This window comes from Plutella xylostella, chromosome 15, assembly GCF_932276165.1.
Source record: "Plutella xylostella chromosome 15, ilPluXylo3.1, whole genome shotgun sequence".
Classification (NCBI taxonomy): Eukaryota; Metazoa; Arthropoda; class Insecta; order Lepidoptera; family Plutellidae; genus Plutella; species Plutella xylostella.
Window position 1 is genome coordinate 11,998,422 of NC_063995.1, and position 26,657 is coordinate 12,025,078.

At 39.0% G+C, this 26,657-nt stretch overlaps 1 protein-coding gene across 1 annotated transcript in view; it reads right to left on the reverse strand.

Annotated features, from left to right (window-relative positions):
* LOC119691287 overlaps nucleotides 1–24,280 on the reverse strand; it is a 43,546-nt gene extending 19,266 nt beyond the window's left edge. The window contains exon 1 of the mRNA XM_038108485.2: nucleotides 23,191–24,280. Within this exon, the coding sequence (XP_037964413.2) occupies nucleotides 23,191–23,899 (709 nt within the window). The 5' untranslated portion in view covers nucleotides 23,900–24,280. The remainder of the gene's footprint in view (nucleotides 1–23,190) is intronic.
* Nucleotides 24,281–26,657: the final 2,377 nt, after the last annotated feature.

The following is a 26,657-nucleotide window of genomic DNA, read 5'->3' on the forward strand; positions in this document are numbered from 1 at the left end:
TGACAGATTGTAACTTTTCATTATGTCAAAATCGTATGAAAGTAACTACCAGTTATAGATAGATAGAGTTATAGAAACCGGCAGTTAAACTTTTTTTGAAAATGAAAGCATTATTATGCATTGTTTAATTTAGTTTCATATTATAATAATATGTTATTACTTATAATGAATGTTGAGAGTGGTGAAGTTTGTGCAATTTAATAACAGAAGCTGTAGCCGGTGTTTGTGACACCCGAGCCGAGACTCTCGCTGTTGTTCAGCAAGATGGTAATTAGTGGGAGCTGCCTCGGGTCAATTGTACTCAACGGTGTACTCCTTCGAACTTACCAACATAGATGTGTAAGGATGTTTATGTTGGTATAATAGAGGTACACAAATTATGTACCTACAGTAGGATTGGTACTAGGTAAGTGCACGCTCACCACTCGTAAATTATATAGTTAAGTCATTTATATTGTATTATATAGTGTCATTTAAATGGCAAAATTAAGAACGAATAATACACCCGGGATCAATTAAAAAGTTCCAGTGATGATATCAAAAGTCATAGCACAAAAAGACTCCCTAACGCGGTTTGCAATATTCAAGTACATACATACATAACAGCATCAGAATATTACCAGCTATAAAAATAAATATTGCTAATAGTGTTCAAGTCAAATTAAATGTAAAAAAAATGAGGTCATTTATTAGTGGATTGGGTGGAACTCTTTCATAGCTCGAGAGTCATTATCGTTAGACATTAAAAAAGTGCTTATCCACTCGGTAAGTACTTATACAACATTTATTGTATAAAAGATCTAGATTTAATTCCATAAATTGACCTTTAGTGGCATTAAGCAACAAATACTTGCTTGGGTGTGGTAATGTTCATTTCATTACCATTAATGCCATTACTGCCTTTAGTGAATTTTATGATAACCTGAAATTGAACGTGCATGTGTCATCATCACATTCGCAACTTTTGCACAACGCAGCGATGTAATCAGTAATCACTACCTCAATACTTTTTTAATCCTCGAATAAATGTGTCGGCAGTCGGCAGCTACTAGCCATGCATGCATGGCAATAGGTGACTTGCTTAGCAGTGACTTTAGCCATAGTTCAAACATTACGGATGAACTATCCTTAATTGTCCTTCCACAAACTAATACCTTACAGACGTTAGAAAGGTGGCTAGATGAAGAGGGCCGAGGACAGAGTGTTGTGGCGCTGCTTGAGAGAGGCTTATGTCCAGAAGTGGACGACTACGGGCTGATGATGATGATGATGAAATGAATTTACAACTTGCACCAACCACAGCCCAAAAAATGAGCTTAGCGCGCCCACTACAGTACCAGGAGGTCATAGGCAAGAGGGTCTTGTAGTTTCATAATATTGTGTGTAAGTACTGGACTTCCGGTCCCGAGGCGCGTCTCGCTCCGCTTGCGCCGGCTTGCCTCATCATATAAATACAGCATAATATTGCCCAATTTCCATATACACATGTGCAAAATAGTTTGCGGGAATCCAATAACTTAATTTGCTTGTAAATTCATACACGAATATATTTAAATTTTCTGCTTCACAAAAATATTCTGTTCAACTTTGTAGCGTGTCGAACTGAATAAAATATTTTAGTCGCGAACGACTTTTTGCTTAACTAAAAAAGTTTCTCAATCTAGCTTCTTCAGACCTAATCTCAGTTTGTATGTTCCGCTAGGTTTTTTAACACCCGACAGAAATAGAGGCGTGTTATAAGTTTTGCGTGTTTGTGTATGTGTTTGTGGTAGCGCAGCTCCGAAACGGATAAACCGATTTTCGTTTTGTTTTTTTAGGGTCCGGGTTAATGTTGCGCCGAGTGTTCTTGGCCACATTTTATAAAAATTGGCTCAGCCATTCAAAAGTTACGAGACTTTGAGTTTAGAATGTCGAAGGGTTTTACGTTGGTTAGGTTCGGTTATTTGCTGCATATACTTTCCTCGATCGAAAATTTTATAAGCACATCCAACCGGAATTGATCGAATTGTTTTACTGTACTCGTATCTACCTCCAGGTTTATATATGTATGTGCATATGTATTTCAATCGTGCTACACAAAAGTTGCAATCACGCCATCGCCGGCTGCCGCGGCAATCGATTGAGAACGAAGCGTGGATCTGTGCTAATTGCCATTTCATTACTATTGACCACTGTTATCTCGGATAACCTTATTGTTCTGTTATGTCATTATTCACATTATGAAGCAACTTTTATTTATAAAGATTTACCTAATAGTTACAAAATAAAATAATACAATTTGTGATTCGATAATGATAATACAAACATGAAACAGTGTTATGCTAATAAGAGACAAATTATTTTGCATACAAAAAATATTTTCGCACATTTATATGCAATGTAACAATAATAAACTACATACCTACTAAGAAGATGGTAATTACAACGTTATAAACAAAGTTTAAGTGGATGCTATTATGATTAAAATGATGTATCATGTTAACTTTCTGCAGGTATCCGAGTGACTACTATAAGACTCGCGAGAGGAAATGAGCTGACAACTTCGTAACAATGTAGTGGAACATAATGTTCCTACAGCTGCCGGAGGGTCACTCTCTCAGTCGATGAACGAACCACGACACTATCGCGTTGTATTAACCGTTCGTTTGTTCGTCGATTTAGAGTGACCCCCGGCGGCGAATCACTGGATTACCACAGCCAAACTCTAAGGCGAGTATACACTTTTGATGAGTGCAAGCAAGGAGAAGCATTACCGGGTAAGTATGTATGATAGCTTAAAAAATCTACAAAAAACCTATCAATACCTATAATAAACCTCTAAATAACCGACCGGTAGGTACTCGATAAGTGAATCAAACCGTAGATAATTATTATGGCTACGCTATAACTGCTTGCCTATATTGTTTTCGTATACATATAAAATGCCAATATCTATTAGTGATGCTGGTAGTGCTGGTACATGAATGAAGCGGGTTGCATAAATGTTTGCTATCAGCATAATCACGGCGACCTCGATGGCGGCGTCTTGTCGCTGCGTGACTTTCTCGGGCAGGTGGACTGTTCTCAACCATGAGCCTGAAGAATGTCACAAGTTATTGTAAAATGCGTACTAGTATTATTTAAAAAAAATATTATTATTTATTAACAAGTTATGGACGCGCTACGCGAAGAATTTTCTCGCAAGAGGAGTATTCTCAGGGTTGTGCGACAGACCCAGCTCACTTGCTTGCTGCACGACATCGAATTCGACATACTCATACTTATATTGGACCACTGGTCCGCGCGCTTCAAGTATCGCCGCCGTCACTGCAGCAGGTGTGACGAACTTACGAAACACATTTTGGTGACCTTTTGCTTACGTTTTGCGGCTGTGAGGGTTAGTAAATAAACATGGGCATTTGGCATAACTTCAGCTATGACAATATCCATGCTGTTTTTTGTTTAAATTAAGGGTTGCTTACTTGGAACATGTGAAATACCTAAGTACCTATAAGGTTTTTAACAAACTTTTGAAATATTCATAATTAATCAGTATACAATCATGCCCTTATCCTCGTCTGTCAGCTGAATATACTTGAGTAACTGTCCAGTGAACGGATGTGGATTTATCAGATACAATCGAACAGTTATGCAGCGCATAATTATTGTATGTAAGTATGTACGTATTGTGTGTGCAGCACACAATGTAATGAAACACCACCTACAGAATTGTTTAATGGACTATACATTAGAGAATAAATAATAAAATAATGAAGCAAGTAAGTATAATCGATCATTATCACGCAATTCAACTAAAACTCTTCCAATATGAAACCGTACAAAATTTGGTGTTGAATGCACAGAAAGGTGCAGCTAAGAACCCTAATAAGTGCAATATGATTAGGAAAGCACCGGAAGTGTCGTGGACACGGAGCCAACATGGCGCCCGCCGCTTCCGGTCGTGCGCGTGAGCACCGCACACGATTCTAAAACTATTTAATCCGATAGCCGCTTATCGAGGCTAATACTGCGATTAAACTTTCGACACGCAACCCAAAACAAAAAACATTGTTCTTTTAAAATATAATAGCATTGCTAAACTCAATTGTTTTTGCGATAGTGCGGACGTAAATTTACAGTCTGTTAAATAATAATTAAAATATAACTAAAATACTTATGATAGTTTATATAAGTACCTTTATGTATAAAATATTCCCTACAATTAAAGTTACAGCGGAGGCAGTCGCCTTATGGTATGTCCCGCAGCAGTCTAGCTCAGGTCTGACAATGGTCCACGTCATGTGTACTGTATAGGTACATAGTGTACATTGTAAGTAAGTACCTCCACAGGTAGCTATCGGCACATTGTGTCGTGGTTCACGCATTGTGCTCATGTTTCTGTTGGGAAATACCTGACGGCTGGAACCCATGTCACCACGTCACCATACATTTATGAAGATGTAGAGATTTCGTATCATATTTTCAAATACAACGAGGAATTGGTACAGTAACGAAGCAGTAAATATAAATCTACTTATTTCATATTTAGTATTTGTTAGATGATACTAAATATATTTATCTATTAATACAGATTCCTCGAAGCATTTATTCAATCGTAACAATGAGAAACATGCAGAGCTCTCAAAACCACATTTTGATACTTTGATACAAAAGGCCTTATACAATCGGCTCTCTAATTCTTTTTTATTTTTATTGTATTGTTGCTTGTTGCCAGCTTTCACAATAATCTTCGCACAGCCATAAAATATCTATCAGCGGGCAGACTGTTGCTGGCCATTGAACCGCATATTGTAGACGAATGGGTTCGCTTCTCAGATAAAAGCATTGTGGGGGAAACTAAATACAAGACAGAAAGCTTATACACAGCAGTACATAAATGTAGGTACGACTCAGAAACCCGAGGCAACTCCCGCTATTTGAGCACAGAAATTTATATAAGTTGATGAGACAGAGGACTTTGATAAACGTTTTTTTTTGTTTTGTCTAATTGTCTTGTCTGCTACGGTAATCTAGAAGTTACTGTATATATCTGTAATGGTTCTACCTTTTTTGGCCTAAGATTTATTTGCCTAATCTCGTATTGCATAGTAACGTTTGGTCAAAGTCTCGTTTCGCCGAAAATCGTATGGCATAAATCTCGATTAGTAAAAAGTTAATTCGCATTATCTTGTTTAGCCTAATAATGGTATAGCCAAATCTTGAATAGCCTAATAATAGGTTTATAAAAAGAAATAATATTTGATTGGCTTTAACGTTGACGGAGCGTCTCACTATAGCGCAAACTGGTGCCTTGTATTGTTTCCGCTGTTTGGAAAACGCTCCGCTCCGCTTTGCTGCGCTCCGCTTTGGTTTTGATGAATATGTGCACCTAACACGCTCCTCCTCGCTTTGCTCGTCGTCGCACCTATCTTTAGGTTTCGATCTCATGGGGTTTGTAATAATTATATTGCTCGTTAACTTTCGATTTTTTAATCATTCAATATCGTGATTTTCGGGATATAGGAGAAAAATACCACAAATTGTACATTTACTACACACCTACTTAATATATTATTTATTAAGATAACAGGAGAAACAAGATTATACATAGGTATAGACGAACATAAATTTGAGCAAACGAAATTTAGGTGTTTAAAGATTGTGCCTAAAGAGTTTTAGACGAAACGAGCCTTATGCCACATAAGTCTTGGCAAAGTGATGGCTCGGCCAAAAAAGTTTAGACCATACGAGTTATGCGAAATGAGTTTTGGTCAATAAAGATTATGCGAGATGAGGGGAACCCATCTGTAATCTAGATATTTCTGCGGTGGCTCTTCGATCTTCAAGATTTGGACAATAATTTCCCACCACACTGATTCATTAAGGGATGTTCATTTCACACATCTAGATGTGCAGATTGTGCAGGTTCTTAATTTTGCTTTCCACTGCCGAAAAGGAGAACCTTAATATTCTGGTATAAGTCCTCGTCTCACTCACGAAGAATGTCCGGTCAAAGTCGTTATAATTAAGCGAGCATCAGTTTTTATAAGTCATACCTACAGTGTGTATCAATATCAATTAATCCATTTTTGAGTAAATTTGATAGTTGATAACTTACTTATACCTTAATTGTCAATCACATTAAAAACACATAAAATTTATAGTTAACAACTTGACGTCACAGACGAGATATTATAATATGCCTTTAGTAAATATTAGTAAATGATGTTACATATTTGTAACGAATATTTAGTAACCAATATGGTTGATTTAAAAATATTATAATGTACATACTCTCAATATATTATTTTAGTTTCAGTATCTAATTATAATTAATTGGTTAAGTATATTAATAACTTAGAGCCTCTGTAATGTTAGCACGGTCTAGTAACTAGTACCTATATTGCATATTATGTTTATGATTCCATATTTAGTAGTATTTACCAGAACAGTTGTGTACTCTGAATCTTGAATCGAGTCAAAACATTGAATCTTAGCTATAAAGGAAGTCTGTACCTAATCTATACTTTTATCTATTAAATCTCTGTATTTCCATTCGTGTCTCTACAAAACATGGAAAATACCATCGGAGACGCGAAAACAAAACAAGCGGCTAAAAATACAAAGGTGACGCCGAATGGAAAATAATGAAAAAGCATAGAAAATATAAAAAAAACCGTGTCTATGACTGTAGCATCGTATCGTAAAGCCATTTTATCGAAGTATTAAGCCGCGCACACACCGGGCCAACGAACGCCAACGAACGTTTTTCGTTGACCTTCGTTGCTGCAATCTGCCCTGTATTATGTATGAATAATATCCATCGTTGGAATCACCGTTGGCGTTCGTTGGGCGTTCGTTGGCCCGGTGTGCACGCAGCTTTAAATGTAAGTAGTGAGCATAAATAAAGAAACAATATGAAAATGGCGGGATTCATTCTGTCTCTCCCTGTTCGTGGGTGACGTAGATCTGTCAGTGCTCCTTCCTACTTACACTTATGTAACAGCCATATTTAGGTAAATAGGTACATTATAATATTGGATTGTCTGCGTTTTGTTTGAATTCAAAGTCACATTGAATAAAATATTACTTATTGAGCATCATCTTAAAATTGCTAGAGGCAGGTAGATATATTCATGTTTGAATACTTATATGGGCCATTATTTTATTTTGGGTACAATTTGACATACTTTTACAGATATTTTTTTCAAAAATAAACTTCTTATTAATTAACCTTTTAATATTTATTTATGTTAATTAACATTTATATTATTCATTAAATACATTTGCAGCGATGTTTTCTTGCTATTTCTTAAAGTTATTGACGTTTAATCGAGGAACGATGAGAAAAAAATACTACTGCGTTACTTTCATACAAAATTATGTTTTATTGTTAGGAACATATATTTTAGTTCGTAAACATATACCAGATAAAAAGTAAGAAAAAAAACATTAATCTAACAGTTTAAATTACAAAATATTGTCAGTTTTGTTATTCATTCTATAATAAAGTTTCCCACTGCGTTACCAATCAATAAGTTTTAATGCAATACTTTTCGAAAAAAGGACAAAATAATCATAATTTTTCGCTCAAAGTTTTAGAAATAACTCTAAATACGGTGAATTATAATTATTATATTTAGTTTAACATTCTTTCTAATATAGAGTAGCTAAAATGTTTGTGAATACTCTCAGGAAACGAGGGACAAATAGATAACGCAGTGGTTAATTGGTAACACAGTGGTATCTCAATCACAATCTTTATACTTTCTTCAATTAAAACTAATCATAATGTGAAAAAAACTATCAAACTAAAATTAACAGAACTCTTTGTTTAATATCAAACATTAAAATCGCTGAAAATATAACAACTTAATACTAAGAAATATTTCTCATTTTTTTTGCCTATAAAGCCGTTGTTTTTCAGCCGCTGTTTACGCCATTGAGTCTGAAATGTTATACTGTAACAATATAATATGCTCAAATGTTATATTTGTACCATAAATTGAGTAACAGATACCTGAAAACTATAAGAAAAACCCCTGAGTTACTATAGCTACAACTGCGTTACTGAAAAAGTAACGAAGTGTAGCGGTAACGCAGTTGTAAAACAATAACCTATTTGAAGTTAGTACTTAAATGAATACACATACATGGGATATCAAAATGCCCTAATAATTGTTACTAATTATTACATATATTGCATGAAATAAAATAATAAATATCTATAAAACTCACCGTATGTCGCCGGTAACTCAGTGGCGTCACAATAAATACACGCGCTTCTCTCCAGGACTCTCATCCGAAAGACTTGGTCATTTTATCCGTCCCGCTCTCCTTCCTGCACTCCGATACAAATACACAGCCATTCAAATGATCTTAGGTGTAAGAAAGTGAAAAAAAGTTTATTTATGATTGAATTTCCTAGGGTAACCTAGTGTAGGTGTATTTTTGCTTAGGCTTGGGGACTCGGCCAGGAATATTAATTGTCCCATAATATGTTCATATAAAATCATGAATATTACCGTGAAGTAAAGTTTAAATAATGACATATTCGTTATAATATTCAAAAAAATTGTTTTCATTATAATTTTTTACACACGTTGTGCTTGTTTCATATGACTCGCTTCGAGGGACAGACATTTTTTGTATGAAAAACAATTGCGTTACCAAAAACAACAACAGAGTTACCGTAATTTGTAAATAAATAAAGTATTTTACATAAATTCATTATATTTTCTGTGACCGGTGTCTTATTTAATTGCTACAGACGGTAGCTATATTCCTGAATTTCATTATTTAATTTTTTAAAAATGTTTCTTTGTAGGGGACCGATAATTGTCCCTAAAATAAAATAATGGCCCATATGCTTATAAATCTTGAGTGTTTATTGAAGTGTTAAGAATAAAATGTTATTTTTATACCTATACCACTCGTATCGCTGTGACGCACGTAAACCAGATATTATTTTCGATGTTTATAGTTGAGAGCTGCCCAAAGAGAATAATCTTAGTGCATTGATTTCATATTTAGAGGTACAGCTGTAGGGCCAACAGCGCATACTTACTCTAACACGTACTTGTACGTATTCAGTAAGTAATAGTATTAGAATAATAGCAATTTTAATGATATCTTAACTGCATCTAAATGTATTAACTTCGGGACTACCAACTTAATTCAGGAAATATTTATGTACTTCCTTCATAGCCACCTTGCAAGTGATTTGTTATATTTTTAGTCAGAACATTGTACCTGTTTGGTTTATATTATACTAATCCGTAAGTTTGGCAAGAAAACCTTGTATCTAAACGAAGACGTTAATTCCACTTAGCATGCAAAATATTGCGCTTCGAAAGATATTAGGTATTCAAATAAGCTGTTAATAAAGCAAAAAGGGGGAATCTCTAGCAGTAGATGTCATTCTCATCTCATTCGATGAAATGTCGCCAACCTTGTGCCAGTTTCTTCGTAAAATAATACAACGTAAATGTTTTAGAATAAGAGAGATTTTGATTCTGTATTCATGTACTTTTTTAACTGAACTCCTGACTTCACCGTAGTCTTTTCCCAAATATTTTATATGCAATACAATTGGGATAAAAGATAATACAATACAATAACCACAGGACCACGGACCCTTGCAAGAAAACACTTTATCAGGATCATTAAGACAAGCACGGATTCCGGTTTGACCAATCACCGCGATATTTCAACGGAAAACTGTTGGCGATAGATGTAGACGTCAGCTGTAGGGCTCCTTGGCCAACAGTCGGCACAGGATATTGCCACTCAGCAGCGTCCAGCAGATTGAACAGGCGATGGAGCGGCCCACTTCCCACGGCCGCCATATTGCAGCAACGCCAATAAACGCTCTTATAAAACTTTATGAATGTCGAGCGTAGAAATTGATAGACTGTGGATTAAAAAATGCAAATCACTCGTGGGTCAGTTACAAATACCCACTATAAACCACGATTGCATTGACAGTCCCCGATTAATTTTATGACCTGGTTAAATGTATGCTTTAGTTCAGTGACTTCGTGGTGATCCTGTGGTGTTGGGGCCAATGTTTGTGTAACTTGCTCCACTGTAGCACCCACCTGGTCGCGGGACGCGTGGGCCAAGCTTGGACAAACTTGCCCACTCCGTATCTGGCGTGTGCCTCGGCCGTCATCTAATTATATCACTTTTTATGCATCAATGCTTTTTTGCATTCACTGTAGAGGTGATGTCAGAATAAATTTGGTTGCTTTTCTTTATTTAACGCTATCAGTGGGGAGAATACTGTATGATTTCAGAACTGAGAATAGATACGACTGAATAAACTGAAGTTATGATTGGCATACTTGGTTGTAGGTACACCTTGTAGTCATGGTTATACCAGGTATTACGAATATAAATGACATTATCATTGAAAATATGGCAGAATTTTTATTTATTTCATTTAAGACCTTGAATTCCATAGTGATAGGATTATGTAGTCCGCTGTTTTCCCGTCATGGCCAGTGAGCGCAGTTTTATTTGTATGTTAGTCAAACAAACGTAATATTTAGGACCTAGGACTTCATACACGTTCGATTAATTTATTTAAACGGGGTACCTACAGTAGGTGTAACATACGAACAACTATGCCTTTTTTAGAAGCCTTAAGTAGCACCTATTCCCACACTGCTGGATTGTCAAATACCCACGTAGCATTTTTTATATCTAGGTACGTAAGAATATTTAAAAATTCTCATGAAGCATAATTAAATCCGGTTTGTATTATCTTCTCGTTACATATACTTCATAATTATAATACCGACACTGTCCGAGTTCTTTACACACACATTAATGAAATAAAAAAATATATACTTACAAAAAGGTGGGTAGCATTACGATTTACGATATAAAATAAAGTCTGCTTCGCAACTTCTAAATGTGTAGATAATAATGGGTAGTAAGTACCTAAGTGAATGCACAATAATAACTCAAGCACATCCACATAAACACCACTGCTACACACATCACACACAACACGTCCCCGGATTTATAACAGATGTAGCTGGTCCCTTCATCATCAGGGATCGCTATTTTAAAAACTCCGCCTGTATACTTTTAGGCGCAGGCCACCGTACATGGTACATTGCTAGCATACCTAATTAATTTGTAAGCAAATCGAATGTCTCTATTTCGAAGTATGCACAAGTTAAATTGGTTCATAATTAAAATCATAGTTACATACGTACAATACAGTAGATACTTACTGTTTTTTATTTGTAGTTTGATTGAACTATTGAATATAATACGTGGTACTACATAGATAGGGTAACGTAACGTACCTAGGGACATTTTCGACTACCCCAACTTTGAATGAAGCTATCGCAGCGTACAACTAAGATATTAATGTGAAATTTTCTTTATTCGGTAGGATATATAATCTTTTATCACTAGTATTTGTGCTAAAGCTTTAGTGTGGCCAGATTTTATTAAATTAAGATAAAAGTAAAAATGCTTGTTTTGGCCCAAGGTACGTTACACGTTTGTACCTTGGGACACTGTTTCTTATAGCTTTGTACTATGGAAAATGCAAACTTCTAAATAACGCCTTATATCTCTGTTCTTATTGATTTACTGCATCTCTCTTCTGTCTAGTTTCACTCTGGCACTAATAAGAACAGAGATATAAGGCGTTATTTAGATGTTTGCATTTTCCATAGTACAAAGCCATAGGAAACAGTGTCCCAAGGTACAAATTTAATCGTGTCCCAAGGTACAAAAAAGCAATATTTAACCAAAATTTAAATATCTTTATTTTTAATTTAGGAATCTTTCAGATAATTGCCATGTCATAAAATTAAATAACTGAAAATGTATACGTGACATCCATGTCTTTATTTTGAGCATGCCTCAATGAGATAAAGCAACACAAAAACTATACAAAAGCTACTTTTGACTCCAAAAAACTTCATATTGTCTTCACCACACACTCGATGCTGGTATGATCACGAGACTCACTAGTTTTGCCAAGCGAGTAAAATTCTATGCCTAGGGTAGAATTTAAATGTGTTTATTTAGCCGGTTTTTAAAATACAATCAATGTCCCGAGGTACAAGCGTCCCAAGGTACGTTACGTTACCCTACCTAGGGCAGATACTTACTTGAAAAACAGCAAGTTAAAATCCTTACTAATATTATAAATGCGAAAGTAACTGTGTCTGTCTGTCTGTCTGTCTGTCTGTCTGTCTGTCTGTCTGTCTGTTACTCTTTCACGCCAAAACTACTGAACGGATTTGAATGAAATTTGGTATACATACGCTCTAGACCCTGGGAAAGAACATAGGCTACTTTTTATCCCGGAAATCCCCCGGGAAAACTTTTTAAGGCGAAGCGAAGCGCGCGGGAACAGCTAGTAATAAATAAAAATAGTTCTCACGAGTAGGTATCCTATAATATGATAGAGGCCTTTATTGACCGCCTTTGTCCTTTTACTGAAAATAGAGTGTTTTATATGGCATTGTTAGAATCCCTCAGTAGGTGATAGTACAGATAAGAGCCTTCGCGGGCATGGACACCTCCGATACTAAACTATGCAACTTTGATACATAAACAGAACCTGCCTACATCAGTAGATAAAGCCGTGCCCTAGATTTCCCCAGCTTGAATAACGATACTATATTAACAAGTCGGGACAACTGGTACAGTTAAAGATATGCACAGTGTAATGTAACCATCTAAATCACGAAAATAGCTCTTACAACGCAGGAATTACGAGTACTACAAAGTGCGAAGGGTTACCGTCGTGTACGGCAATGTGTGTCGACCTTAAGGCCGCGCGCATATCTTTAGCAACCACTCGACCAGCCAGTATCAGTAATGACAGGTTTTACAAATGAGAACTGCAGTTGCGTTTATTGGAACATAAGAACTGATTGCGCGAGTGTGTAACACTACTTTGTGCCGCATTCGTTTGTATTTACTTATGAATTACGTTACGTGCTATGTGAAGGGTAATTTACGACTTCTTCACGCTGTAATCAAGAAGATTATAAGTATCGACTACTTTGATTCTCATTTCAAACGGTCTATGACATGGTTTCTGCGTATGTTTTAAGCGAATTTATAATGTACCGCCAGATAGAATAAAAAATAAATTGAATCATGAAGTCAATGTTCTTAATTTTTATCAACCATAGCATGTTATTATGTCGTGTAAATTAGTAGTTTACGGTGTAACGTGTACTTGTTCTACTAAACATAATAACAAGCGCGGGGAACTAGACCGCAGTTATGAATAATAATATAACAATTTGGATGATATATTATTAAAATTTTGAATAACTAATACCTGCACCTCGCTCAAACAATGCAATGTGTGTGGTAATATTTTTTGCTTCTTGTAGAAAACATTTCCGGTGTTTTCGGAAGTTCCGTAAAACAAAAGAAATCGCAATGAGGTGGAGACCAGGTGCGCGCGCGCAGTCCGCGCCTCATTCCGATCTCGAGTCTGCATGTTGTATGTATGAGTGAAAGTCGGATGTGGAGGAAACTGCGAGCGAAGCCGGAGAGCAGCCAGTTCGTATGCGGGCCGCGCGCGGGACCGGAATTCAGGTAAATTCAAATAAAACGAAAACAACATGCATTTTCATCACCCTTCCGAGAGTCATGCATTATTATGTAAGTTGTGGCTTCTGCAACAGCTACTCTTCAAAGCAAGCTGCATTAATGTCTATGCTCCACTACACCATCCTATGGGATTACCATCACCAAAAATGTTAATGTTTGAAGCAGCGGCTGCGTCGCTCGCTTGTCAAATCGAATTTGTATGAATCTGCTGGTGGTGGTACGGAGCTTGGTCGTATTTCAGATCGTTCGTTGTGCTCCCTCACTCGCGTCTTCATTAGTAGAAGGTTGGTGTGAGAGTTCACAGATATCTTATCTTTCGTTTATATTGTTTGATTTGTTTCCAATGCCCCGAAGTCACGACCTAAGTACTAATTTACTAACTAATTCCACACGTTCAGTAACTCATGCTGTTAACTAAAGAATCAATTTGCTGTCTGGTCCCAAGTTTCTGAACTTGAAATAAAGTTCTGAATTAGATACGTTGGAATCTACGTAAAGATTTATTCGAAATACACATGTAGGTACAGCGTTGTTGGTACCTACTTCTAAGTTTATGGTTGGCTAAAAGTAACTTATAATGGACTATAACTTACGAAAGTCGCAGCTTATGAAGTTATGAAGGAATCTTACCTGAAAAGATAAACAAAAATATTGGTTAACTCTACATGTTTCTTGTTAATCTCACACAATATTTTGATGGATTCATGAACACGCTCTGAAATGATTTTATGAATGAAAATTGCCACAGCAACCTGTAACTGCATATTGCTCTCGTGAAGTTCATTCTATTTCTAACACACCTCACATTCGCATTTATTACCTATCAGTACCTACATGCAGTCATACTCATGAACCAAATCGTAAAATCCAGGAATGTACATTTTCAACAGCATTCTCTTTGATTATATTTTACGACGAGATGGCGGCGAGCTTTGGAATCTAAGAGTGGCTACTAGCGAGTGCCTAGACACAGGCTGAGGCACAACGGGACTCTGCCCATAACGTTTTAACGATAGCTTGTCTTTCACGGTACCTAATTCATTACCCCTTTTCCTACGTAATTAACCGTAAAACTTGAACAAACGCAGAAAGGGACTTAATCCAAAGCAGAAAGCAGTCTCAAAGCCGCTCGCATTGCAGTTTGTTCGCAAAGCGTAGTGGAATGTGATCCCGTTAGCAGCCGCGCGCGAATTAAACTGGCTAATCACGTAGAGCTGATGGTCCCTGGAGCCGGGCCGCCTCCCCCGCGGGGGCCCGGCGGCGGGCGCGGCGCGCGGGGCGGGGACGGCCGCCGCCGCTGGGCCACCCGCCGGTCGAACGAAATGCGCATTTAGGTTCTCTATGAGTGTAAGTTCTGCACAAATGGGTTTGGTTTCCACGCTTAAGTGTTAGAGCGATACTTGCCCTCATTGATGTGGCCTACCATTGTTTTATGTTCATGTTGTGAACCGCGAAGCCTTTTGGAGAACCAAAACCAATGGGCATCATCATCATTACAATCCAGGGCTCCTTACGATTCTTGCGATAGAGATTTTTCAAGCACGAATCCGACATATTTTCCAGACTAGGAATACTGACCAGACAAAAGGCAGAGCATATAATTTTTTTTGCAAAATAAACGTAAATTATCACCGTCAGATTTCTTTGACCACGTATCGAAGTTATTCTCATTAATTGACAAATTAAATATTATTGCAGGTGAGGTCACGACACGATATTCTATTTATTCGGAGTCTGATATTTTTTTAGTCGGCTCAAGAAGTGTTGCCAAACCACTGATGAAAATCTAAGAAAGGCAAGTAAATAAAGATTGATCACATTCAGTCTCAGTCATTCCGGGATAGATCTAGATACAATCTGCAATAATGTAGCAAGACTATAAAAGTAATCGTCTAGAAAAGGTGTTTGTTCGCCAGTCGGGTACAGTCGAACACATAAATGCGGCAGTAAAACCAACATAAAGAGTTAAAGACGCGGTGTGGAGCTCCTTTTACGTGCAATTACTCGTGCGATGTGAACAGACTGATAGACAAAGACAGGAGGGTTACTCTATACTGACGAAAAACAAACGAACGAGAGCTGTCGTGCAATCGACACTTTTAATACATGATACAGTCGCTGGCGCAGCAGCGCTGGGAAACTTGGTTTTTGTCATAACATCATTTTGTCATTGTATAGACTGACCCCCAGGAGCCGGCGACAGCGAGCAACCTGAGGAATGTCGTCAAAGGATTTTATTTAATAAGCTGTATTGCCTAGTTACTAGTGACGAAGTGGCTATTATGTAATGTCTGTTATGGGATAGGTAGGTACTTACTGTATGTCACAGTTATAGCTATTCCAAATAAGAACCAACAGCTTCGTCGACTTTTAAAACATTATGACATAATAGAGTCGCTTCTAAACAAAAAATATATTTTAGCAATGATATAAAAAAAAACGTTACGCTAGACGTTCACAAATGGTAAAGGTATCCTTTCCTCTAGATTTTCGGAGATCTTTTTGGTTTTTACCTGGTGGGTTTTACTTTTATTTATAGGCGTAGTTATTCATTTGTTTATCCTTAAAGAACCAGTTGAACAACGTCGCCTTTAAAAAACAAATGATCTATAAGTGTACATAATAATATAGCAACAGTTGTTATATTCGATGACCAGAATACACCATATCCAATGAATAGCTTACTGCAAATGAAGAGGTTAAACTATGATTTACACAAACCTTTGAACTAAACTACGATGGACAATGTAGGGCGGACTGATCCAGTTGTGGCCGGATTACCTCAATGAAGGTAATCTCTGTTATTCTATTGTAAAACGTTAAGCTTGCCAAATTTACAAGTCAGCGTAACCGATTCATCATCGCATTATTGTGATAAGATTAGGCGTAGTACCATGTTTACTACAGAATTAGACAAGATAAATAGTCAAATATTTGCACACTTGCTCATGTACTCCGCATACTCTAACAACATTATACACACACACACACACGCACTCACGCCTTGTACTAATGTAATCCCTTGCGGGGTAGGCAGAGGTGCATTGCTGCACCCACTTTTCGCCAGAGTGTTATGTTAGTCCCAATGTAATAGGGGGCGGGCCTATTGCCATTTTACGGGCACATCCAAGACCCGAGAACAAATATCTGTGTTTAAACAAATATCTGCCCCAGCCGGGAATCGAACCCGGGACCATCGGCTCAGTAGTCAGGTCACTAACCACTACGCCATTCGGTCGTCATTACACATTATGTCACGGGTAAATCCGATTACCTATCGTCAATAATACTATGAAAATAATTAGTTAATCATACGTGCGAATTGGCTAATCCTAATCAGAATTAGATTAAATTCCTCAGCACACATACGTTACCACACTGCACTTGCAATAGCAAATACTCTACATACCTACATAGAATAAACAATAGTGGCAAATAAAAACTCCTCGGGGACTGTTGCGTTCTCAATATCATAATGATATTTATTGCACCAATAAGCGCGGCGTATGGGAAGCATCGACCCCATTGTGTGCGGGACAAACGACGGAAGCAAGTGACTACAGAGACAGTATAGGTACTTACTATTACTAAACAGCTTCTTAAAAAAAAAAAAACATTCGTAAAGTTTATGAATCTTGGTCTTGAATAACACTTGAGTTGTTTGAGTATCTCCTATCTGAATGAATTTTCATGGAAGGGCGAAAATAAACCTTTCTAGGAACTCGGTTGGAAATTCATTTTAAAATATAAAATAAAAACACTTTAACCACGGGCACACATTTGATTGAAATAATGATATGTTTGCATTACAGTAATTTGCATGTCACAGTACGGAGTTCATAGATATTACTATGTAAATTAGAGAGTAAATAGTGTTCGTTTGACTGCTGCCCCGAGCGCCGTAATCTCTCTCATTATCTTCTTATATACCTCCCTATGTACTTACAGACGATTATATAAAGTGCACTTTACCATGTTTACATTTACATTATGTATTGTTTAGAGTTATATTTGTAATGACCATAATCTCTCACGTAAATGTGTATAAATTTGCATGTTTAGACTCTTACACATGACTTCTAGTTCGTACATCCGGGAAACATCACCGTTAATACAGTATATATAGGTACCTAACGCGTTGTACGAAAATTATTTATTCAATGTTGTAAATTATAACATTAAGTACCTCCTTAGGATAGGTATTTATCTATTTAGCTTCAATATCCTGTATGATGTACAAATTATCGGTAAATTATGTACAAATATTCGTGCCGGCAGGTTTATGTTTCGCGTTTGTTCCACAGAGTGAGTTGCACAGGTAGGTGTAGGTAGTACCTACCGAGGTAGTACACACACTACAACTAGACCGCAAGGTTGTCGGATACGCAATTTCTAGAATTTTCTTCGCCTTGAATAATGGACGGCTGTTTATGAAGGATCGCTTGTTTCGTGAAACGTGGAAACCGTTCCTGCCTTGTTGTGCAGAACGTAAATAAACAATAACGACGATAACATGAGTATACATACTTACGAATACATGAGTAATTCCTACATTTGTTTGCTATCGATCTTCAATAAATGAACAGATTCTAGTTAGTTAAGCTGAAGTTACAGTAAATATGCGACCTTCTGTCGGCTTTCTATGCGCCAGCGCAGTGGAGCATGCGCCACGCCGGTGAGCGGGCATTGTGCACCCTGGGACCACAGGCATAGGGAAGGAAATGGAATGGCCGAGTGTTTGAGAAGCAACGTGGAACAGTGTAATACGATTGTTATCAAATATTTTGAGGTTTTGTAAGTAAGTAATATGCTTCGTTAAAAACATATTATAGATAAATTGCATAAGAATGTAAAAAAAAACTTTACTTAGAACTTCCTTTGAGCTTATGCAATTTGACATCGCGAAATAGCTCCAAAAGATCCATATAATATAACCTGAAAACCTCATATTAACTGACTTGAATGTTAACCTCGCTCAAACTATAAGAAGTTTCGTAATTCCTTGACACATTTGCACACAGGTTTTTAACAACTTCATTTAGGAAGTTTTTTACGAGCTGTTGTTTAAACTGTTGTCTTAAATGAAAGGTCTACATAACTATACAGGAAGCTTATTCAACTGTTTGCATCACGATCTTCATATTCAGTACACAATAATATTGTGATGCTCCCGACTTTACTGCAATTAACGTTGAAACAACCGAGAGAGCAAGACGCTGCCAAAAGCCAGTAATACAGATAACAATTAAATTATGTGAATGTGGAATTGGCAGCGAAACGGAATACTTTTCCTGGATGTTTCTAATTAACACAATTTGTTTTTATGTTTTGCTGTTGCTTGGTTTACGTAATGTCTGTTGTCTACAATTCATTTATATGTAAATATCTGCTACTGTCTCTCTATATTCATGAAAATAACAAGTACTTATTTACTCTACAATAAACAATTGAGTTGTTCGAATTCGATACAGTCCACCATTGTCAGATGCGACCAAGGATAACCCAATTTCACAGACCTCGTCTATACAAATACCATTTGCACTCGTTTGGGACGCTCTTATTGCAAGATCGATAAGAGTTAATTTCGTGGAGTGGAGTAGCTCTAGTAATAAGCCCTAAAAGTTTGTCAATCCGCCTCTTTAGCCTACAGTCAATATCACTTGACCCTGCGGAGGTAGTGAGCTAGTAAGGCGAGGCCGCGAGGGATCCACGCAAGGACGATGAGATGGGATATTCATAGAACTTTTTCTAATGAAAGGATTTACAGTACTTACAGAAATACTACTTACTGTTCAATTTCAATATTGAATTTTTTAAATTTAAATAGATAAGTAAGTACCACATTAAATCCTGAGGAAGCAAAATCTAAGCCATGTCAATAAAGATAACCACAGGTGCTAATATCAAATAAGAACAAATAGTTATCTGTTACAATACAGCAGTGGGCGATACGGTGTTCATTGCGAAATCAAATTCCTAAATCCAATCGCATTAGGCTGTCATTACGGCACGGAGCGGCGGCGGCGGCGGCGGCGGCGGCGCGGGCTGTAGTTGCATGCGCGTGCGCAGCCACCGACCATAGCCGGTGGCAGAACACAACCTGACCATACAAAATCAGAAATCCAAAATGTGAAAGCTACCACTTCGTCTTGAATCAAAAAATTATGCCCAGTTACGAGATCTGTGCACAATAAACAAGAGATGCGGTATAATGGCGCCTTGAGCCATCCTACAGATGTCAAGGACCAGAAACCTGTCTTAGAATGTGAACTCTGCCAAAAGTTTCCATTATAATAGAGGATTTAAATACGAAATGTATATTAATGATTTCTTCGCGGTATGCTAATGTATGCGGGTCTGCCAGCACAGTAGACTATCGGCTTGAACAGCTGTTTAGTGAGATTCTTCATGATGTCGCCCAATCGGCGCCTGATATGAGAATACTTCGCATTTTATCGCTATCTTGGATTATAAATCGTCCACCGCAGTGTACAACAGGAAATACTGCGTAGTTAAACCGCATTAGATCAATGACATTAGCTCGCACCACAACGTCTAGATTTCTAAATGCCTCTGAATAATACTCGTAGCTTTAAACAAATTATCAAATCAGGATTTACGGAAAAAGTAGGTACCACTGAATTTGCTAAACAGTAAAGTTGTTATCTGACCAGCCAATCATGCAATAAGTATAAAAACACATATACTAAGATTTTGGCTTTGAGGAATGGTCAAGAAAATATTATGCGATATTGGCAACATCATTATCCAAGTGGCTTTAAAATAGGCACTAAATTAATTGACCAATAACCACTCTATGGTAGTGAATGATGGATGGAAATTGTGAAAACGCCAGCGGCGGCGGGCGGTCACCTTAATACAGAAAAAAATATAATCTTCAACTGAATGTTAAGTGGAGAACAAAATTATTGAGAAGGAAAACAAGTCTGCTCTGAAAGCGTCCAACCAATCTTACTTTCCTCGACAGAAACTGGTCGGAAACCATTTAAAATAAATATCGTTTTTTAAAACCAGTAACCGCTAAAAGGAAATGCAATTATATATGTTGCCAACCAGTCGGTTCCCTGGCTGCCACTGGCCGCTTGGAGGATATTTGTTTAGCAACTCCACCAATAAAATATTGGATTGCAGACACACGTTACACGCAACGTAACACGTTGCATAACTTAAAGTTCTTCGATGACCGAGTTTCAACAAACTGCATTTACAACTTAACTTTATATTCCATTCGGTTCCTCTTGAACTTCAGATAAAATAAAAGGATTTAACAAAACTGGAATCACCACCTCTATTAGGACAAAATCCGTGCAAGCGTTTTTAGTTCTTAAAATAGAAGGGACAAGTGTGAAGCTTGCTGTGAAGGCAGCAGTGAAGTGAGCTGCCGTGTCGGTGGGAGCGGTAACGGACAAACAATGACGAGACCTCGGGAATGCGTCGACGAAAAAAATATACGAGCTTAGAGTGAGAACGCGGCGGGATTGCGGGACCCTCACCGCGCCCGCTCGCTCGACCGGGCTTCCGCTCATTAGGAAGGGAAATATAAGAGAGGGAGATCAAGTTGTTTACAAAACTGATTATACTGTATGTGATCGTGTCCCACAAGAAGTTTTAGGACACCTGTTTTGTACAATAATGCTCAGTTGAGTAGAGTTTTGCACTTCCATTTACGATACAATGACATTACGAGGGACTTTGCTTTGACAAAACATCATTTGCATTTAACAATGACCTTTTTGTCTAATTTTGTCTTTACTCCATCTGCATAGGTAATTAATGTTTATTTCCTTTTTTTTAATTGCATCCTTCCATCCCACGGAGTCCATTTCACCTTGATCTCTTAAATAGGAGCTGTTAGAATGTTGGTTATCTTATAAGTCATCTACGTCATCGCTATAAACCGTGTTAACATCGTCTCCAGGCTTATGAAACTTAATTTAAGATTAGCAATAATCCTGCACTTTCACTGTACTAATAATGACCAGTCTGCTACAACGCAACTAAATCCAGCCAGCTACAACAGATACAAGCCAGACAAAAGCAATAAGAGGTCATCGAATAAAGATAATTTAGGTTCGGGCATTCATTATGAAAGTGGTTTCATCATTGAGTCGCTGTGGCGACAGATCCATGAGGGGTCCATGCGAGTGATTCATGACTTGTTATATTGTACTTAATCTTAATTGGGTGAACTCCTGAACCCGCCTGCTGGCGTCAGTGCCTTGCTATCTGCCAAGAGGTTGCCAATTTGACCTCAACTATATTTTCAGTTTAATCCGATGATAATATTTATTGTAGTTATCACATTTACATTGTTTTATTTTAATCTAGTTATGTGGGATAAGTGGTGCTTTTCTGGACGCTTCCGTGCTTCGGACGGCACGTTAAGCCGTGGGTCCCGGTTGCTTCGGCAGCAGTCGTTAAGCCTAGTCAGAGGCCTTCGGGCGGCTTGAAAACATCTGACAGTCGGGTTGCCCACTTACCCGACAACTCTCTCAGCAAAGCTTGCTTGTGTTGGGGTCCACCAACCCGCACTTGGCCAGCGTGGTGGACTAGGCCTAAACCCTTCCTTCATTGGAAGGAGACCCGTGCCCCAGCAGTGGGGACGTAATGGGTCGTGATGATGATGTGGGATAACCTCATGCTTTAATAGCATGTTCCGCATATTTTTGTCTTTTAAATTGGAGAAGCTCGTGCATGTCAGATAAGCGTAGACGTGCAGGGAAAGTATGGATATTGTTGTCTGATCATAATGCTACTTTTGCTCTACTTTTATGATGAGGATGGAAACAGGTATATCTTAATCTGTTAAAAAAAGTAGAACAAAATGTAACCCCTGCTATCATCAACTTTGAGCACCGTGAACCATTTCATAATAACAGCGAGCGTTACGACATTGCGTAAAACTAATTGAAGCTCGATCATGAAGTAATAATTACAACTACACGGTACTCAGCTTTCAAGTGTCGGTGCGATTCATAAATTAAAAAACTGATCGCGAGTCGCCTTGAACCACTTGAACATTGTTAACCTCAGCAAGTACTGTCGCTGACTGCTCAATATTGTTATTATCCCACCGATGCACTTCCTAGTTGCCAGCTTACGCTGAGTCTGCGTTCTGTCAACTCACATAATTACTTTGTACACTATCATCAGCAAATAAAGTCTGCTGTAATTGTTTAATAACTTTAAACATGTGAATCAGTGCGTCTGAATCACTGTAGACAAGTAAGTAACTACGGAGAGGATTTTATTAGATTAAAGCCTCTCTCTTTCTAACAGAATGTTTAGATTAAAAGATTGTAGTATCAATGCATGAATAAAAAAACACCACTAGACACAATACAGGTGCTTAGAGGTCGCCCAGCGGGACACCTGCTTGTTGAAGGTTAGTGTTGTTTTCTTTCACTGTGATGTCACAACAAACAAAGTGTGTATCAAAACAATACGTGATTTGACCTGGTTTATAAGTGTGATTATTATTGTCTTCATTTCGATAAGACTGAAGAAGATTTGGTCGCTGTCCCTGCCCTGTCAGCAAATATATTGGAAAGAAGTTGAGATTTTCTACGACGACGGTGTACATACCTCTGGCCCAGCCGGTGAGCACGTTGCCGAGGTAGGCCACCTTGTAGACGGGGTCGGGGTCGCTGATGCGCACGCTGTTGGAGCGGCGCAGCAGGCGGCCCAGCCCGCGCGACAGCCGGCCCAGCGCGCGCAGGGTGAAGTCCTTCCCGGGCGCCGCCTCCGCCAGGCTGCCCTCCGCAGGCAGGCACGACCGCGCCCCACCCCCCGCGCGGCCCCCGCCCGCTTTCACTGCCGGGGCCGACTTCTTCCTCTCCGCCGTCAGCGTCTTCGCCTGGTTGACACTGTACACGTTGCTGTTCTTTTTGTAGTGTCCGTTCGTCTCTTTGGTCTGTTCGGGCTCAGTCTTTTCTCTGTCCAGCTCGCTGAACTTGAGGATGGCGATGCCATTGTTCAGGTTCTCGCTCTGCGAGTTGTTGTTGAGGGTGTCGGCGTGCGGGTCGCTGCGGCGGCGCTCGGCGCTGGGCCGGCGCCGCGGCAGCGAGGGGTGGCGCAGCAGCAGGCTCGTCTCGCTCGAGCTGCGGTTCTTCTGGAAGTAGACCTTCTTGACGCGCGCGACGCTGGAGTCCAGCTCGTCGGCGCTGACGAGGCGCTCCGTGTTGCCCTCCTCGTCCAGGAAGCGCACGCGCAGGCCGGGCCGGGCGGCGGCGGCGGCGGCGGCGGCGGGCTCCAGGCTGCTGCGCTCGCTGGCGCTGGGCGCGCCGCGGGCCATGCTCACTGACGGGCCGCGGTTACATCACGTCCGCGCCGCTCAGGAGAACGTCCGCGCCGGTACACTCGCGAGTACGCACCTCGTCCGTTAAAGAACGACACCGGTTTGGAATGCAGCCCTCTCCACACTTACTCAATGCACTTGTTCGGAGAAAACGTTCACTAAATTCCTGTAAGTAAAACTTAAGATTCTGTATGTGGCACTAGTTTTTACAATTGAGTTGTAAACAATCGATTTGTTTTCACGAAACACGAAGGAACCGATCACTTTCAGAGACTTGTCGTGAGTGATATGAGACGGGCGTGCGCAGTGCGCGGCGGTCGGCGCGGGAGTGGCGCGGGGCGGCGGCGGTGCCCCGGCTACACTCGACTTGACTCGACTGTGACTCCACAGGTAGAGGTGCACGCGACGAGGCGCGGACCCGGCGCGACCTGCAACAATATCAACAACATTGTTGGTAACGATCAATTTAGAATCAAGTTCTATAATGGGTCACATTAAAATAAGTGGCATATGGAAAGCCAACTCAACACTTTGAGCTGGTACTACAAAATATGTTTAATGTTAATTAGCGATAATTAGAGCTTTAAAATAGCATCAACTTTGGACTTTTCTGCAGAGAGGGAGGTGGATGGTTCCATATTTTATAGCTGCGAATTTGAAACCACCTCTTATACACTCATACGTGCAATGAAAATGTTCCACCTGCCATTGACGTATTCCACGTTACTGGAATTTTGGTAAGTATACTAACAGTTTGGCTTATGTGCTTAGGTAATATTCGGCTAAGTCCCTGTTTCACAATGTCTAAGTTGTCAATGTCAAAAGGTTATCGGTATGCAGAATTATAAATAAGGTAAGTACACAATATTGCACAGTTTATTTATTCATCATTCGGTAATTACCTGAGCCAGTTGCGCAAAGAGCAGTCGAGCCGCGAGACGGTGACATTAGATCCACAGAAAAAATATTGAATGTCACCCAACAAAAACATGCTTAGGTTTTACGTAAACTTGTTTTTAATAGAGTAATGAATGTAAAACAAAAAAATATAATCAATCACGCGGCAGACGACGGCGTCTCACCACAATGACAATTTGAACGCGGTTCAAGGTGACGAGGAAAATTGGAATCAGTAAAAACTAAATAGTTGGGTACCTATGTACTATGTAGGTATATGTATGTACATGTATTGTGTGTTGATGATCGTTCCCGGAACAGCGAGCAGCGCCGTGAGCCGCATGCCGATGTGTGCCTCAAAGCCAGTTCATTGAATTCAGTAAAAAAAAACTTAAAGCACTACATTTTAGAGCCAAAATAAAGTTCAGAAATATTTAGTACAGCCCAATAATACGGCTCGTGAAAAACCATTTTAAAAATATTTTCTTCTCCATATTTAAATCTATATTATTTTTGTATCGTTTAAACTTTTCCAAGCAGCTGAACACATTTAACACTATCTGTGAGTATAAGATCAATATTCAGACTATAGTGTTACCGGTGTGTTGTCAGCGCGGTCACGTTGCGGTGCGGGGCTCTCCGCGGCACTGGGGATCGAAAAACTAAGTTTCGGAGCGCTGCGGCATGCTATGGCACCCTCGAGCTGGTCCACATGACATCCTGGTTCCTCTGCGCCAGGTTCACTCGCGCGGGTTACTCCGCCGCAGACTGCAGCAGGGCTATGAGTTCTACATTTGAGATAACCATCATAATCGTGAACATCAGGATAATCAGTTCAGCATTATGTATTTATTGCAGAAAATAATAACTATAAGTACTTACACGGATTATAAATATACCTACTTGCGATAATTATTTACTGCAAGTTATCAAGTCTAATTGCAATAGACAACTGTCACATCATTACATATATCTTTGCCATCTCGGTTGATAGATAAACACCGTAACAATTCGCTCCCTCATATAAAAATATATGATCGCTTAATTACGTGATAAGAAGTGCTAACTTAAAGTTATAATTGGTGACATGAACCTAAGTGACAATTATTCAGCACCTGGACTGATATAAGTGAGTAAAACGTTAACTATTACAAGCAAATTGTGATAACAAATAGCCACCGATTCAAAAAATAAGTTCGGGTAGCTAGGTGCACCCCAATCGATTCTAACACTTCGCGCGTGGACGTTCGAGTCATATCTGCGTGTGCGCTGCACCCGCTCATCTATCGCTGACCAGCGTGACGTCACAGCGGCCGCGGTCATAGATTAGACACTCACAGACGTGGAACAACTATCGAGCACATACAACTTTACTCTGAGAAGCAATTAACATTACCACCGAAGCAAAGCGTGGACATCGTTCGGTTGTGACTTATACCTACTCATTTATACCTACCCAACAGGCGGCCGAGATATATATATATATATTACGCGTTACCACAATATACGACAATACAATGAATTGCTTTACATGTACCCAACCAATACCGGAGACTGAGTTAATACAATGTTCTACCTGTCAAAACCACTTCCACTATGGTTGTAATAACATGACTCTGGTGATGTACAAGGATAATTATATCGAAAAGCGTCTCCCCTGGTACTGTCATAAATGCACTACTAATGTGCCGGCTCGTCGCAGAAACGATGCAACGCCGATACGGAATTCCTTCGGAAAACAATCTCCCATTTCAACGGCGGTGACGGCGGGATCTTCAGCTTCCAAAACCTCACAAGATGCTAACACTATTACATTCGATAGATTTAGTGCACTCTTAGAGGCGAAGCTTGACCAAAA